Source organism: Oncorhynchus tshawytscha, linkage group LG23 (genome assembly GCF_018296145.1).
Source record: "Oncorhynchus tshawytscha isolate Ot180627B linkage group LG23, Otsh_v2.0, whole genome shotgun sequence".
NCBI classification, from domain to species: Eukaryota; Metazoa; Chordata; class Actinopteri; order Salmoniformes; family Salmonidae; genus Oncorhynchus; species Oncorhynchus tshawytscha.
In genome coordinates this window covers 14,973,891-14,991,997 of record NC_056451.1, presented here as the reverse complement: position 1 = coordinate 14,991,997, position 18,107 = coordinate 14,973,891, and the positions used below count along the sequence as shown (strand labels likewise).

Here is an 18,107-nt window from a genome sequence, read left to right as displayed (position 1 = left end):
TGAAAATTTAAAAAAAGAGTCTGATCCTTAAGAGGTTTTAACAGGTGACATCAATAAGGGACCATAGCTTTCACCTGGTCAGTCTCATGGAAAGAGCACATGGAAAGAGTTCCTAATGTTTTGTACACTCAGTGTATATGTAAACAAATTAAATACTTCAGAATCCTATACAATCAACCCTCAATTGAATTTTGGAATTGTACCAATTCTTTCTGAGTCTGAGATTCTGCCATTAATGTTTTTCCCATGATGATACAGATATTGTGGCAGCTAAATCAACATTTGCTGAAATATCAAATAAATTAGGAAATGTCAGTAATAGCAGTTTAACTAATTACAACTGGGGAACTCCATTCAAATGCTTCAAAAGTACAGGTCATTTTATCATAAGGGTGTGTCAAGCGACACGCCCTAAACAATGTCCATGACTAGCCCTGAGGCTTAACACATCTTGGTATTGTTCTTGGGTAAACATTATCCTAACAGTAGTGTGTGTGACACATATATGTTTTACTACCAGGTATGCACTGTGCAGGATACTGATCATAATGTGATTGCAAATGAGTAACTTACACTCATGATTAGGTTGTGTTATGCATAGTACAATTTATCTGTCATACACTATTAAAGTGTATACTTCCTTCAAATCTGCTCTTAATCTTTGTGTTATTCTCTCTCACACACCACAAGTACTCAGATCTGGAGTTGGCGTTGAACACCCTGGTAAGTCAGTTCCATGGTGCTGCAGCCAACAATGCCCCCACACTAACCACAGAGGAGTTCCAAACCCTGGTCTCCACACAGCTACCCACCCTTGACAAGGTAATATGAACCCACACAGTAAAGTACGACTCTGTTCCAATATGTTCCTTCCTTCCTTCCTTCCTTGCGGTAATCACTGATCTGACATGACTGAATTCAGGAAATCTGTGTAGTTTAACCCCGGCTTAAACCTATCCAGCCATGTTATATACATTGTTATATACATTTTTATCCCAAGGAAAGGATGAAGGAAGAATGCATTTGAACTATTGGGCCAGAGAGAGGTCCCTCATTTTGATTGATAAATTCTTCCCTTCTATGGCAACCCCTGAACAAATAGAAGTGCAATCCCAAAATGATCCCGTAGCAGTCTAATCTCTACCATCAGGCTGTGTGTTGCCTCCCCCTTGTGGATCTGAGAGGATTGGAATTAGGTTGTGGCTCCACCTAGTTCAACTGGATACATTGCGTAATTACATGCTTACATCTATCCAGCCATTACTGATTCATGGAGGGTGGATTGATGGGGTGTTTGGATGGCTCTATTTAAATATGGACCATAAATTATGTTATTTTTCAACCCTTTTTTTCAAAATATATGTTTTTTTAAACAAAACATACACATGACAACATCAACTACATCACACCTGCCCAGACCCACATGCTCATGCCGCCATCTCCAGCGCCCACACTCTCTGCCACATGGCCTCAAACTTTACCATTTTATTTCTCTGTCGCCCACACACTTTCAACATTGTGTTAACGATGAAGGATTGGATGATTTCCAGTTTTTAAGTGTATATTTTTTCAAGATGATTGACGAGAAAAGTATCGTACAACCCATCGGCTATCCCACTGCACCCTCATATGCCAAGTCTTGAAATATGCTGCCAGACAGATTAAAAGTACATTTACATTGTAATACTTCTGACAGACAATTTTGTAACCCCGCCCATAACTTTTGGACTTTATAACTTTATACCCTTTCTAATAGACCTCAGGAGATGAACAAGGCTTGAGCCAGCTGCTGCAGCAGATTGGAGTGAAGGATGGAAGGGGGGTCTCCTTTGAGAACTTTTGGAACTTAGTCCAGACACTGGCCACCATTCAATACGGACAGAGGAGCCAGGAGAAGACAATCAAGTGTAATTGCATTCTACAGTGAGGAGCTGGTCAAACATTATCTTGGGAAACCTACCACTTAAGGGAACAGTTTACTCCACCCAGAAAATCACACTTTAACCTGGGCCCCTCCACCCACCCCATCCTAGTATTCTAACTCCCTAACTCCTCCTCCCTGGCTGTTCACACCTGGTTGTTATGTGTCTGCCACAGAGAGGGTTAATAAAGTTGTAGGCCTATTGGATGGTTAAATTAAAGGTTTACATTATAGTCTTCTATTTCATCTGCAATTACCCAACATTATTATTTCAACTTCATTGTTATGTCAGTTCTTATGGATAATAGCATGCTATTTATGTTTTCATTATTTACATTTTTGTCACGCATATTAAAACCAACATGTCAAATGCAAAAATGACTAGAAATGAAACATAGTATGTGTGTTATGTTCATGATAATTGTATAACTTGTTGAATAAAACTTTACATTTTGTTACCTGTTTTGTGTTATTCATGCTTTTTTTCTATCATAAGTATAGGCTAGGCCAATATCATGGAAGCTACCAACTCTAGAATACAGTCTACTCCTTTATGTAGGTCTGACTCCACCTACTGACTCTGGATCTGATAATATGTCAGCTAATGTCAGAATTAGAGGTAGAGTAATCTGATCAGTGGTTATGCGGCAACGTCTCGCTCAAAGTAACCGAACCAGAGAGTTTCTAAACCCAGAGGTGCAACATTGCGAGACTTCCGGGAAGGCTTGCTAAACAGATCAGGCAAAGCAGACCAGGCCTGGACTTTGGGTTTGAGAAGTCAATGGGCCGTGCTGATAGGATCAAAACTGTCAAAACTGTAATGTATCGTGGCTAAATGGACTGATCTAAAAATAATAAAGAGTAGTTATTTATGATGGAAGGTGATTTGTAGATCAGTCAGTCGGCGGTCGCCTGTAGTCTGCTGCAACTTTGAACAAGTCCAATGAGAAGTAAAACATTCTTCCTTAGTTGTTCATTTCCTCTAAAGGCACACCTAAATTGGAGCCAATGTCTTAAGTTGTTGAACAATTTCTAACTCCAACCTCGTGAAGGGGACAAACTGTCACATTTTCGTCAAAAACGAATTTATGTGGAAGCAGTGCCTTTGACGGCTTGCACATGCGCAATTCGGCGCAAGACCAACGTTTACGTGATTCTGCGCATGAGTTTAGCTAGCCAACGTCGCCATGGACCTCGCCTAATGCAACCGTCGTAATCGGGAGAAGCAGTTTATGCCTAGCTGGACTATCTTTGACCAAACTTCTTCCGTTACAATGTTTTTTTTAGTCTAAAAGAATATCCGGAGTAGCCTGCCCTGGTTTAGAACCTGCGCAAGGTAAATACAAAAACAGTTTAACGGTTTTTATTCTCATTTGCGTGCGAACAATCATCAATAGAGGTAAGTCTCGCCTTAAATATACATACATTATGATTATGAATAGTAATGCATGTCTCGTTTTTCTCTCATTAAAAGCTATTTTATCCCGAATGACTCTTCCACACAGATGAACCATGGCGGGCAAAGCGGCGGTGACTTTCCGTTTGGGCCGAACGTAGTAAAAGAATCGGGAACCTATGGAAATTGTGTCCTCTGTGGGTTAACTTTAAACCACGAGCGATATCCCCAACTTCTTCCCTGTTTGCACTCTATATGTCAAGCATGCCTGCCCCCAGACAATCCAGGGTTGCAGAAAGGTATGAAGCACTTTTGTTGAACACATCGGTTTGGTGAATTTACTGTATCGAGCCCTTGGAATAAGGACTGTTCTGACATTTTGGTCAAAAATGAGTTATTCACATAGCTAGTTAGAGCTGTTATTGACTTTAGTTGTTGTCCTTCACAGCTCTTTAGATGGTCTTCACATGTGAGACCTCAGGTTATTGGAAAAAGTCCATTTACGACGGAAAAAAATAAATATATAGGAAGTTTTATTTGCACAAACAGCTTTGCTTTGAACTTGGAACTAAGGTTCTATTTGCAATTCAATCACACAATGCTGGGTTTCCAATAAAAAAGGATGTAAAGTGATGTCGTGAAAGAGGAAGACATAACAAAACAGTTCTGAGATCTGGGACTCTCCATATTTAAAACTATACATTTTGATAAAACCAATAGTTCCATGTCCTTGATTATTCATATCATGGGTTCTGATGCTCTTTTGCAATTATTTTGATTTGTTTCACCACTTTTGTAGAATAATGACTGGCCACAACTTCTGCTCTTTATGGCAATAATAAGTAAATACAGGTACCTTGGATGATCCCTTAAATCCCCATTGGTGAGGCATCCCTGTTTTTATCTTGTTCTACATAGATATTGAAAGAATATTTCACTGAAAATACAAACTTACCAGATTGCATGGATAACTAGTAAGTAGTTTGCTTGCACTGGGCATCAAAGACCAGAACAATATACCAGTTTACTCATCCAGAGCTAAGCTTTAGCCATGTTGCTAGTTATCCATGGTGTATTTGACATTTTAGTGAACTATTGCTTTAACAAATATATTTTTATTTATTTAATTTTTTATTTCACCTTTATTTAACCGGGTAGGCTAGTTGAGAACAAGTTCTCATTTGCAACTGCGACCTGGCCAAGATAAAGCATAGCAGTGTGAACAGACAACACAGAGTTACACATGGAGTAAACAATTAACAAGTCAATAACACAGTAGAAAAAAAAGAGAGTCTATATACATTGTGTGCAAAAGGCATGAGGAGGTAGGCGAATAATTACAATTTTGCAGATTAACACTGGAGTGATAAATGATCAGATGGTCATTTGTAGGAAGATATACTGGTGTGCAAAAACCCAGAAAAGTAAATAAATATAAACAGTATGGGGATGAGGTAGGTAAAATTGGGTGGGCTATATACCGATAGACTATGTACAGCTGCAGCGATCGGTTAGCTGCTCAGATAGCAGATGTTTGAAGTTGGTGAGGGAGATAAAAGTCTCCAACTTAAGCGATTTTTGCAATTCATTCCAGTCACAGGCAGCAGAGAACTGGAACAAAAGGCGGCCAAATGAGGTGTTGGCTTTAGGGATGAACAGTGAGATACACCTGCTGGAGCGTGTGCTACGGGTGGGTGTTGCCATTGTGACCAGTGAACTGAGATAAGGCGGAGCTTTACCTAGCATGGACTTGTAGATGACCTGGAGCCAGTGGGTCTGGCGACGAATATGTAGCGAGGGCCAGCCGACTAGAGCATACAGGTCGCAGTGGTGGGTGGTATAAGGTGCTTTAGTAACAAAACGGATGGCACTGTGATAAACTGCATCCAGTTTGCTGAGTAGAGTGTTGGAAGCTATTTTGTAGATGACATCGCCGAAGTCGAGGATCGGTAGGATAGTCAGTTTTACTAGGGTAAGTTTGGCGGCGTGACTGAAGGAGGCTTTGTTGCGGAATAGAAAGCCGACACTAGATTGGATATGTTTGATATGAGTCTGGAAGGAGAGTTTACAGTCTAGCCAGACACCTAGGTACTTATAGATGTCCACATATTCTAGGTCGGAATCATCCAGGGTGGTGATGCTAGTCGGGCGTGCGGGTGCAGGCAGCGAACGGTTGAAAAGCATGCATTTGGTTTTACTAGGGTTTAAGAGCAGTTGGAGGCCACGGAAGGAGTGTTGTATGGCATTGAAGCTTGTTTGGAGGTTAGATAGCACAGTGTCCAAGGACGGGCCGGAAGTATACAGAATGGTGTCGTCTGCGTAGAGGTGGATCAGGGAATCGCCCGCAGCAAGAGCAACATCATTGATGTATACAGAGAAAAGAGTCGGCCCGAGAATTCAACCCTGTGGCACCCCCATAGAGACTGCCAGAGGACCGGACAGCATGCCCTCCGATTTGACACACTGAACTCTGTCTGCAAGGTAGTTGGTGAACCAGGCAAGACAGTCATCATAAAAACAGAGGCTACTGAGTCTGCCGATAAGAATATGGTGATTGACAGAGTCGAAAGCCTTGGCAAGGTCGATGAAGACGGCTGCACAGTACTGTCTTTTATCGATGGCGGTTATGATATCGTTTAGTACCTTGAGCGTGGCTGAGGTGCACCCGTGACCGGCTCGGAAACCAGATTGCACAGCGGAGAAGGTACGGTGGGATTCGAGATGGTCAGTGACCTGTTTGTTGACTTGGCTTTCGAAGACCTTAGCTAGGCAGGGCAGGATGGATATAGGTCTGTAACAGTTTGGGTCCAGGGTGTCTCCCCCTTTGAAGAGGGGGATGACTGCGGCAGCTTTCCAATCCTTGGGGATCTCAGACGATATGAAAGAGAGGTTGAACAGGCTGGTAATAGGGGTTGCGACAATGGCGGCGGATAGTTTCAGAAATAGAGGGTCCAGATTGTCAAGCCCAGCTGATTTGTACGGGTCCAGGTTTTGCAGCTCTTTCAGAACATCTGCTATCTGGATTTGGGTAAAGGAGAACCTGGAGAGGCTTGGGCGAGTAGCTGCGGGGGGGGTGGAGCTGTTGGCCGAGGTTGGAGTAGCCAGGGGGAAGACCTGGCCAGCCGTTGAGAAATGCTTGTTGAAGTTTTCGATAATCATGGATTTATCGGTGGTGACCGTGTTACCTAGCCTCAGTGCAGTGTGCAGCTGGGAGGAGGTGCTCTTGTTCTCCATGGACTTCACAGTGTTCCAGAACTTTTTGGAATTAGAGCTACAGGATGCAAATTTCTGCCTGAAGAAGCTGGCCTTTGTTTTCCTGACTGACTGCGTGTATTGGTTCCTGACTTCCCTGAACAGTTGCATATCGCGGGGACTAATTCGATGCTATTGCAGTCCGCCACAGGATGTTTTTGTGCTGGTCGAGGGCAGTCAGGTCTGGAGTGAACCAAGGGCTATATCTGTTCTTAGTTCTGCATTTTTTGAACGGAGCACGGAGCATGCTTATCTAAAATGGTGAGGAAGTTACTTTTAAAGAATGACCAGGCATCCTCAACTGACGGGATGAGGTCAATGTCCTTCCAGGATACCCGGGCCAGGTCGATTAGAAAGGCCTGCTCACAGAAGTGTTTTAGGGAGCGCTTGACTGCGGATCCGTAGCGGATACAAGCAATGAGGCAGTGATCGCTGAGATCCTGGTTGAAGACAGCGGAGGTGTATTTGGAGGGCCAGTTGGTCAGGATGACGTCTATGAGGGTGCCCTCGTTTACAGATTTAGGGTTGTACCTGGTGGGTTCCTTGATGATTTGTGTGAGATTGAGGGCATCTAGCTTAGATTGTAGGACTGCCGGGGTGTTAAGCATATCCCAGTTTAGGTCACCTAACAGAACAAACTCTGAAGCTAGATGGGGGGCAATCAATTCACAAATGGTGTCCAGGGCACAGCTGGGAGCTGAGGGGGGTCGGTAGCAGGCGGCAACAGTGCAAGACTTATTTCTGGAGAGAGTAATTTTTTTAATTAGTAGTTCGAACTGTTTGGGTATGGACCTGGAAAGTATGACATTACTTTGCAGGCTATCTCTGCAGTAGACTGCAACTCCTCCCCCTTTGGCAGTTCTATCTTGACGGAAAATGTTATAGGTGGGTATGGTGAACATGAATGAATGTATTTATGTGGTTTGAAGGATGGAGGGGATACTCTTTATTTAACAATTACATGGCTTTTCTTTTGAAATTAAATTAATCTTATAATTCAGTGCCAGATAGAACCGTTTTACTCAACCCACATCCAACATATGAGAATGCTCAATATCTCATAACAAGACTTTTGGCAGATAGAACCTTATAATTCCAAGGTCACAGTATCATTATCTGGGGGAGAGGCCAAAGACTATTCAGAGAAACCCACAAGACAATCACACAGTGTTTTAGACAGGAAACACTGAGAAGGGAAACGTTACAACATTACAACAATAGTCTATTTCTCTCTCTCTCCAGATCTCTCTATCTCTCCAGCATGTCCATCCTGTGACCTGCCATTTAATATTCTGGAAGTCAAAGATAATCTCTTTATTAAGAACTCTTCCAACAAACTCTGGACTGGTAATGTCCAGGTGAGACACTTTGGGGGTTAATATGAATAACTCTATAATATTAACTCAGTCAATGATAGTGCTGTTCCCATAGCCTGTGAATGCCTTTACAAATTCTGTGTATTCCATCATCACGTCTGTGACTGCAGTGTACCTGTTGTGAGGGGTTCGTGGCGAGTGGCTGGTGTGTGGAGTGTGGAGAGGCACTGTGTTCGGAGTGTGTATCTGCACACAGGAGAGTGAAGGTGACGAAGGACCACACTATCCGGCTCCAACCCCCAACAGGTCTGTCCTAGAAAATCATCATCCAGAATTATATACCCTCAATACCATGGTATTGAGCATTATGGCTATTTTTTTTCAGAGACTTCTACTCATGTAGAATTTGATTAAATTATCCACAGACTTATCTTATCTGCTTAAAGATTTTTACAAACATACCATCTTATGCAAACACTTTGTAATATTCAAGTTATATTTTATTATCTGGTCACTACACGCACACAAAAGACCTGGGCCTCCCAAACATTGACTTAGAGGTCCGACTGAGCCAGGCACAGTCATCAAACACTTGTTGATAATACCAGGACACTGAAATAGCATGTTCATATACTAGAATGTATCATATTTTTGTATTCCCCTGCAGGAGTCTCTGCCCCCACAGTGTTTTGTTCCACACACAAACATGAGCCAATCAAGCTCTTCTGTTTGACCTGCGATCAGCTGACCTGTCGAGACTGCCAACTAATGGATCACAGGAACCACAGGTAAGTTTCCTGGCATATTGTAAATACAGTCACAGTATCATGGAATGTGAGGTGGGGCCTAGTTCAAATACTGTAGAAGAAGCATCCTTACCGACCTTGAAGTAGAGGAGGACAAGATGGATTCTTTAAGCATTTCAACAGGGCTGAAGTCTCTTCTCCTGTTCTCCTGATTCACCCCTTCCATTCCCATGCAGTTTCCAGTTCCTCCATGAGGCGATGGTCAGCCAGAAAGAGCAGCTTCAGTCCCTGGTGCAGAGAGTGAGGCAGCAGAGATTTGCAGTGAAGCAGAGCCTTCTGGACATGGATGGCAGGTGATAACTGGTCAATTACACAGGAATGAAATTACAATATTGGTAGTCATGCTGGTTAAGTGTGCCTTGATTTCATGAATTCAAGTGTGCCTTGAATTATTTGCTTATTTGAGCTGTTCTTGACATAATTTGGACTTGATTGCCCTATTTGGTAAAAGACCTTCTGTATACCACCCCTACCGTGTCACAACATAACTGATTGGCTCAAACACATTAATAAGGAAATACATTCTTTATTAACAAGGCACACCTTTTAATTTAAATGCATTCCAGGTGACTACCTCTTGAAGCTGGATCAGAGAATGTTAAGAGTGTGCAAAGCTGTTGTCGTGTCTTTACTATGATTATATTATATGACATGCTATTTTATCAAATCGATTACCTAACGTTTAATTGATTACGTGATTGAATTAAACCATGCAACAATTAAAAGACAACTAACTAATCAAGTCACAGAAATACATGAAAACAAACAGTAGATATTATACATTGGGTTGTTAACAACGATACAAAGAAAAGGGCCCTAGAGGGCAAAGCCGATATGACGGCTTGGTCGACAAAAGAAAGGGGTGTGCAGTTGAAGAGCGGGAAACTCATAGAGGATTACTACACTCATAGAAATGGCTAATACTTTACATGAACGACCGCTCATTCCAAAATAAATTGCAATTCATATTTACACCCGTATGTCGTTGTTGTCTTCTCTGTTGGAATCCTCGATCGTCCTGTAGGGTTCATCAGAGTCTCTGGGTTAACTTTCATTGAGGTCACAGTCTTTCGTGGTTGTAGGTGGTTAGAATGGATACTTCAGAGTACCATTCAGAAATGTTCTTATAGAATAGATGCTTCGGGGGGTGTATGTATTCTCGTCCTAGGTTTACGTAATTTCTAGCTGCATACTAGTAATTTGTGTCTAAGATTTGCTCTTATTCTGTAGGGATCGATAGTCTCAGAGTTCCATCATTTCCAGCCATGTAGCCAATGCTCCACGTGGTATAGTCTTGTCCTTTGATAGAGTTGTAGTTTAAACCACTTCACACACCAGCGTCACCCGGCATGTTTTGGTCTTAGAAATTCAACCATTTGCAACCTTGGCTTACACCAGGGTTTGCATGGTCTGGTGTGAATTTCATCAGGAGTGGGTTTTTTATGCATTTCAGTAGAAAAGGGTGGTCCATGACCCTGACGTAATGTCTATGCTCACGTGGGCGTGGCCACTGACTAGTTAATCTCTATATGAAAATCCATACTCTCATTTAGAAGGTTAACATTACATTTAATCTTTTCACAAATAGTTTCATGTTTAATCACATACGTTTCACAATATTTAGATGTAAACCTGACAGCTAGGAAATGTACACTTTAAGAGAGATAGTTGCTGTCCTTCATGAGATCACCAAATGAAAAACACTCGTCATAACTGTCCCTTAAGTGTCCACGGACCCTTCCCACATTCTCAAAAGTAGAGATATTGTTTAATTCTTCCATTTTAGGGATTTAGGAGTTTGGCTAAGTAAAGTCCTTTGTTCTCTCTCTGTGCTCTCCCTCTCTTTCTGCATGACCAGGGGGAGAGCATCTCAGCCAGGAATTTATGACCTGAGATAATAAATCCTGGGTTTAGGAGAGAGAGTGAGGGTGGGGGGCACGTTCTACACCCAGAAAGGGCCACGTCATGACACTGTTCTCAAGGCAAAGGGTGGCTACTTTGAAGAATCTCAAATATATTTTGATTTGTTTAACACTTTCTTTGGTTACTACGTGATTCCATATGTGTTATTTCATAGTTTTGATGTCTTCACTGTTATTCTACAATGTATAAAATAGTACAAATAAAGAAACCTTTGCATGAGTATGTGTGTCCAAACTTTTGACTGGTACTGCATATATCAAAAGGGATGCAAAAGCCAATTAATTTCATGGAAAGACCCACATGTTCTCTCCCATTCGCAGATTGCTAGACATAACACAACTCAAGTCAAAGCTGAGGGAGAGCCTGAAGAGAATGCTTCTTGCCACTGTTCAACTCTTGAAATCGAGAGCCATGTCGCTCTACAGCAACATAGAGGTATTTCAGCTATACAAGACTAACACAATGCATGAAAGCTAAAGAAGGTGTGTGATTTTACTCAGTTTGAGTCGATAAAATGCTTGCTCATGTCTACCTAGACGATGTGTAATGCCGAGGTGGCAGGGATCGAGACGAGACGGAGTGCGCTAAACAGACTGGGGCAGAGGCAGGAGTATGTTGCTGACTTTGCTGAGAAAGCTCTGAATGTGGAGGACTTCTTTGCCCTGCTCTCCTGCAAAGGGCAGGTAGGAACCCACTTGTTCTGCCTGTACAAAGCTGCTCACACATTTCTTTGTTTTTCTTTTTGTTTATATGAGTGCCTTCTCCCCCAAAGACACTTCATTCTGAATTGAGTTGCCAATTTCTCTTTGAATTGAACTTGGATTGGTCATCCCCCACATGAAGCAGAATTTGATTTGAATTTGAATGAAAGGAAGTAGAATAGAATTCTATAAAATTCAGTGAAATTCAAATGGCTTATTTTTCCAACCAATCACCATAGAAATGTTTATTTTGACATAATGTATGGTTACCAATATCACGTAGCATAAGGTTGAACATTTTCATTTTTAAAACTCATTCTCCTAAAACCATTTAAAATTATTACTGTGGTCTGGAAATATTCTAAAATCATGTTGTTGGTTTTCTATAATAATTCATCATTCCCTTAATGTTTTGAAATATCAGAATACATTTCCCAGAATGCATTAGGTCAAACACTGCAGTATGAAAGGGAATAATCTAACATCTCATGACAAATATTTGAAATGGTATGTGTGTATTATTTGCATCAATAAGTGGCATATCCTTCTTGATAACATATTTGTCAAATGAATGATACTTTCATGTTTTATGTCTTAGTTCAGTTGGTTTGAATTAAATGTTACGTCCTTCAATTAAAATTCAATTCAAATGTTGCTTTCTGTGTGGTGTGGCAAATTCAATTGTATTGTTCGAAATTAAATTAAATTCAGAAATTCCAAATTGACCCCAATTTTGCGTCACAAACATTACCACATCAACACACATGCATAACCCTATGGACACATGCTCCTCTCACTCCACAGATTGGGTCCCAGTTACAGCATCTCTTGACTCAGAGTACTGAGCCCCCGGGGACCATGCTTAAGTTGCAGCTGGTGATTACTGATGACTTCAAGAAACAAATAGCTTCCTTTGGTAAATCAAGATACTCAATCTCATATTCATGTAGGCTTTGATGGCTTGGATCTTAACAAAATCTTTAGATTAAATCAGGAAAAAAATGTTTTAGCATTGATTACCACATAACGATGTGGTAGTCCAGTATTGCCCATTTTAGTGTTGTTAAAATAACATGCCAAAATCGACCCAAGGAATTTTTTCAATGGGAATGGGACCCCAGGACGCAAGCTTGAGACTGTTTGGTTGTGACCATCGCATTTATATCATCACTCCTACAATAGTATTATTTTTCTTCCTTTTTTCCAGGTAAACTTTTGGGTGATATTGTTCCCTTTGCCCAATCACATGTTAGTCAAGACAACCCCCTGGAAAACCAAGAAAGACCCAATGCTCCCTCTGGCCAGACCTCTTCCAGTGCTCCAAACATGTCCATCCATTCTGTTCCACCTAACCCTGTCTTCCAGCCCCCACACCCCTCTTACACTGCCCCATCCAACCCCCACAGTCAGCCCTCAACTTCCCAGCCCTCCACCTCCCGTGAGCCTCCTCCTTATCGCTCCCTGCCTGTCCACACCCCTTCAAACCTTCCATTGAGCCATCCTGTGACGCCCCAGCCCTGCCCTTCTACACTAGCACCATCTCACCTCTCCCTGAATATACATAATTCACCATTCTGTCTTCCATCGAACCCTGCCCAGCCATCACTTGTCCCTGCACTTCATGTCCAATCAGCGTTGGTCCCCACAAACCATGCCCAGCTATCCCCTGTTCAGCCTCCAACTTCCCCATCTCTCCAACCACTGATCGAAGCCACACCGAGACTTTATGGTATGTTCAAGGCAACTCCTCCACCTGGACCTGGACGATCTCGGAGAGGTAAGGATGGAAAGTCCTGGACGTTCCATTCATACTCACCTGTAGAGATCTGCCTCCCACCTTCTGGCTCCTCCTCTCCTGCAGCTATAGCTCAGCATCAGATTAGGAACTTTCCAGAATCGCAGCTACTGTGGATCCTCCATCAGCCTCCCTCTGTAAACCCCATCCCTGTCCTCCCAGTTAAAGCACTAGCAGACTCCCCCTGTGATAGAAGCCTGCCTCCTACTGGTCTGGCAGACCCTGACCTAAACTCTCAGGCCAGGGAGAACGAGCCTACTTCTACTGTCACTGAATTGGAGACTGACACAGAGGCAGACAGTGCTATCGAGTTGGAGGTCCCGTCAGCCTGGGGTGATAGAAAGGCAGCTGCCTGCTCGGACACTACTTCTTCAGATCTGCCTTTCACAGGGACTTTGTCTGCTGAGAGGACCTCTAATCATCTCTCTCACAGTGTCTTAACCCACACCCACCACCCCAAAGAAGAAACTGACATGGACCCTAACAGTAAACCCTATACTGTGGGTAGGACCCGTACTGCCCCCCACAACAATAAAAAGATGGCTTATGACCAACAACATGAGGACTCTAAGGCTATCAGGTCACTTCATCGGCATGTGAATAACTGGAGAACTGAGCTGCCAACACGCATTAGATTACTACTGGAGGGCCCCTCTCCAAGCCCCAACAGGACAGGTTTGGTGGAGGGCCCCTCTCTAAACCCCACCAGGACAGGTTTGGTGGTGGCCACTGAAATGCCAACCAGGCAACCCAATAACACCGAGCCACCGAGCTTGACCAATGGCAACAATGTTAACAACTCAAGGTACTGGCAACCAAGGGTCTTGATGTTTCGGCTACCCATCTCCACCCCCACTCCTGGAGGCGCTCTTCCTCAGTTCCTGCTCGTCCAAGGGGCCAGCAAAGATGAGATTATTCTGCAAGAGATTGCAGAAGACCACCAGGTAAGCACGTTGCTGCACTACATGTTTTGTTTCTGATTTAAAGTGTCGGTTAAGGTTAGTGATAAAGCACTTTACATTGTCCTTTTTAGCTTAGTAAGATAGTGATGATGATCTATCCCCTCCGCTGTTGTTGCAGTCCCATGGCGATGACATCACACCACCAGAATCAGACAACCTCCTCTGGACTAAGGCCCTGTCTTCCCCAGAGAGTCCCCCACTGCTCCAGTATGTGACCTGTGCGGCCTGCCACACTGTTGGCGGTTCGCTATTCTGTGTGGAGTGTGGGAGGGGCTACCACCAAGATTGTCATATCCCACCCATTGGTCCTTCCTTCTGGTAATCTCCCTAAAGAATTACAGTACTAGTTTCTGTGTAAAGTTCCTGTTTGGTGGAGTGTATATGGAGGGAATATGCTAGTCTGAGTTCCGTGTGTTAAAGCTGTGTGCTGTCTGTTTCCCCCTCTGGTAGGGAGGAGTGGAAGTGTTCACTTTGTCAGGACCTGGCCGACACCACAGACCCCTACAGTGATGACAGGCACAGGACTATGTGCCTCAGCCTAGCAGACCAGAGGGTACGATTCACCCCGTTGTAGATTTGAATTTGGATCCTCCTGCTGAGTTGGATAACATTTTTAAATTGAACTTTTGGACCTGTAACTTCTTAGATTCAATGCTGGCATTAACCAGATCTTATTTTCTTTGCTAACAGAAATGTGAGCATCTCCTACTCTTTCTAAGGTGTGAGAATGACAGAAACATCCTTTGCAGCACAGCTGAGGTGTGTATGAAAATATATATTAAAAACCAAAATGGCTTATTGTAACTCAATGGCATTAGTGATATTTGTAAATAATCTTATCTTTTGCTATTATTTAGCACATTTCAAATGAGAGCTGTCATACTTTTATCTCTTCAGCCCCCCTCAGATTCAATATGTCTTGACTCCATACATGGAAGGCTGCTACAACATCGATCACCCCCTTACCGTACCCCCTCCGAATTTGTCTCTGACGTCTGGGTCCTTTTCGACACCATGTTGATGAACTCAAAGGTTGTCACATATCTTAAAATGTAATTTTTATAGTAAAAATGTAATTACCGAAAGCATTTTCTAAACTTAACTGAGAATTTACAGACAAAAATACCAGACAAATTACATTGAATGTGCATTTGTTATTATCTCAAAAGGACCAGGAGTTGGTTGTCACGCTACGGGGCAGCTTTCAGAGGAAGTTAGGTGAAGTGTTTGGGACAGCTCTCCACCCCTCCCTCCTCAGGCACCCCAACAGCAGCTGGACTGAGACTGGGGAACCTGAGGAACCAACAGCTGCAGAGTCTCTGAAGAGGATGAGGGAGTTGCTGAATATGACCAAAGTGCCAAAATCTAAGAAACATCACTCCCAGGTCAGAGTTGAAACAGATGAAAATGAAACTAATGTGAAAAAAATAAAAAAAGATGCAGACTGAATAATGCCCATTGAAGTGGAGTCTCAGAAATGTAATGTTAGTCAATTATATACAACTGACATTGTACTTTGTTTCATTAAATTAAAAACAAAAGGGATTGTGTGTTTGACTTTGTTTTTGCACATTTGTACCAACTATGCAATACGGTAGCCTTTTGTACTGTGCGCTAGTATATCAAATATTCTATGTATGCCTGTGTTTCAAACGTGCTAAAATTGGCCTAGATGAAAGGTGCACTGCATGAGCATAAGGCTGCCAAAGATTCAACCAATGTTCTTGGCGATGCTGATACAACGCCACCAGATGGCGCCTGAGTAAAAGCACATTGATCAGGGGTGAACAACTTCTGACTGTCCTCTAGGGCTGCATTCCAGGCTGTTTTTGATTTTCTCCTAACTGATAAATTAGTACACACCCTGGGGAATCAGTGATCTTAACTGTCAATAGTGTGTGCAATGCACACATTTGCCTTCCTAGAGTTAAGGCAGTTTAAATCAAAATGTTTATAAAATGATTTGGTTAGTGATTCACATTTCTCTGATACGTTCATATTTTCAGTAGTTTTGTGTAGAGGGGATTTACCAATTGATGAAAGTTATGAAAAATGTTGAATGTAAGATTTTAACCAACCTGAAACAGTTAATTTAATTATCACAAGAAGACTAGCCATCATGATCACATAACTGTATGAGCTCTATTATCAACTCACACATAGGCAATACAGTCAGCCTTATCAATGAATCAGAGTTGTGACCCAGCCCACTTAATTAAACAGGCTATCTTCTCATTGGTTCATAAATGGCTCCACCTATCCTCCAGCTCTTACAAACTATATATTCCTAGTCACTGTACAGTACCTTATATAAAACAGGGTAATGAACAGAGCATTTTGAAGCATAATCCAGTCCAAATGGTTGTCCAAGTCAAACCCAGCTCACACCACTGCAGCAAGACAATTGAGGGAACTCAGCAAATAGTGGAAGCTAATATCTTATTACATGGGGCTGAAAATTTCGGGAAATCGGGTAGGAATGTGTTCCTGTCTTTGTGTTTAATATGCACCTTGCAATGATCCCAGAGAGAGGTGTTGTCAACAGTTAAGGAGTTATATGCTCTGCAGTCCTTCACTCAAAGGGCATTCAAGTGTCTGACATCTGACAATACTGTTTATCTGACGGAAGGTCTACCAATTTTTATTTATTTAATATTTTATTTAAACAGGTAGGCAAGTTGAGAACAAGTTCTCATTTACAACTGCGACCTGGCCAATATAAAGCAAAGCAGTGTAACACAGACAACAACACAGAGTTACACATGGAATAAACAATAAACAAGCCAAAAACACAATAAACAAGTCAATGACACAGTAGAAAAAAGAAAGTCCATATACAAAAGGCATGAGGAGGTAGGCAATAAATAGGCCATAGGAGCGAATAATTACAATTTAGCAGATTAACATTGGAGTGATAAATGAGCAGATGATGATGTGCAAGTAGAGATACTGGTGTGCAAAAGAGCAGAAAAGTAAATAAAAACAGTATGGGGATGAGGTAGGTAGAGTGGGTGGGCTATTTACAATTGCATATTGTAAGATAATTTATTTTCAGTGACGATGTACACTCAAAGTTTGTACGTGCCATTAAAATACACGTAGATTAAACTGTACACAATTTTTTGTCTTTTCCAGCGCTCACCGTCCGATTTATTACCAGAAGATTTATAGGCGAGTACGGTGAAATAGGTAAGCTTGTCAAATAAGTACATACATGTTGTGCGTAATGCTGACCATTTAATACATTATGATGTTTTTGATTTAATTCATATGTTTCTCCGTCAGAATCAATTTACAGTCATATTGACACAATTGACGGGAGGGAAATATCCTTCAACATATTGGACTCGCTCTAGCCACAGGTAAACACTCTTGGACTACCCAAATGTCGCCATTCATCATTACGCATTTGCCAATTTGTCATCGAACCATAGTGACAACTCATACGTCAAGTTTGTATGTGTTTTTATGACAGTGTAATAAGTGAGTCGATAAGTGAGAAACAACTTCAATGGGCAGACGGCGTGATACTGGTATACAGCATCTGCGACCGCTCCAGCTTCGAGGTAGTGCGCCAACAAGTGCAGCGCATCCGCCACGCCAGTAGGAAGATGTCTACAACAGCGCCCATCATCATTGTTGGGAACAAACGCGATTTGCAGCACCGACGGACAGTCTCAAGTGGGGAGGGCCGACTCCTTGCTATCTCGGAATACTGCGTATTTTTCGAGATATCCGCAGCTGAAACATACCACGGTGTTTTGCTGGTGTTCCATGGACTGATAGATCTTATCTGAGAGTCGAGAGCTCTGCGGAAAGGTGCTGCGGGTATTAAAAGTATAGTGAGAAGCATGTCAGCTGTATTCGGGAAGAAACGTGCAGAGTAATCTACCACAGGATAGGCTACATTATGCGCAATGAGATTTGGATAGTAAGAAAATGTAGGTAGCTACACCGTTGGCAATTGAGAAAAATTGTCTATGGCAGGTTGTAGTGCAACTGCAGGTGCTGAGAGGGAACTTAATTGGGAGGTTT

General features: G+C 42.3%; 1 protein-coding gene and 1 pseudogene across 2 annotated transcripts; both read left to right on the top strand.

Annotated features, from left to right (window-relative positions):
• Nucleotides 1-3,006: 3,006 nt before the first annotated feature.
• LOC112222843 (transcription intermediary factor 1-beta) lies at nt 3,007-15,629 on the top strand. Of its 2 annotated transcripts, none has more exons than XM_042304675.1 (15): nt 3,007-3,257; nt 3,427-3,616; nt 7,812-7,927; nt 8,056-8,191; nt 8,553-8,673; nt 8,868-8,984; nt 10,935-11,049; nt 11,151-11,297; nt 12,120-12,231; nt 12,523-14,054; nt 14,191-14,390; nt 14,523-14,625; nt 14,763-14,831; nt 14,970-15,104; nt 15,242-15,629. In XM_042304675.1, exons 2-15 carry the CDS (start codon nt 3,427-3,429, stop codon nt 15,518-15,520), a joined length of 3,372 nt encoding a protein of 1,123 aa, XP_042160609.1. In that variant the 5' UTR covers nt 3,007-3,257; the 3' UTR covers nt 15,521-15,629. The 2 variants fall into 2 exon arrangements, with proteins under 2 accessions (XP_042160609.1, XP_024241439.2); XM_024385671.2 differs by having other exon boundaries at nt 3,009-3,320.
• Nucleotides 15,630-16,401: 772 nt separating this feature from the next.
• Nucleotides 16,402-17,959, top strand: LOC112222544 (annotated as a pseudogene).
• Nucleotides 17,960-18,107: the final 148 nt, after the last annotated feature.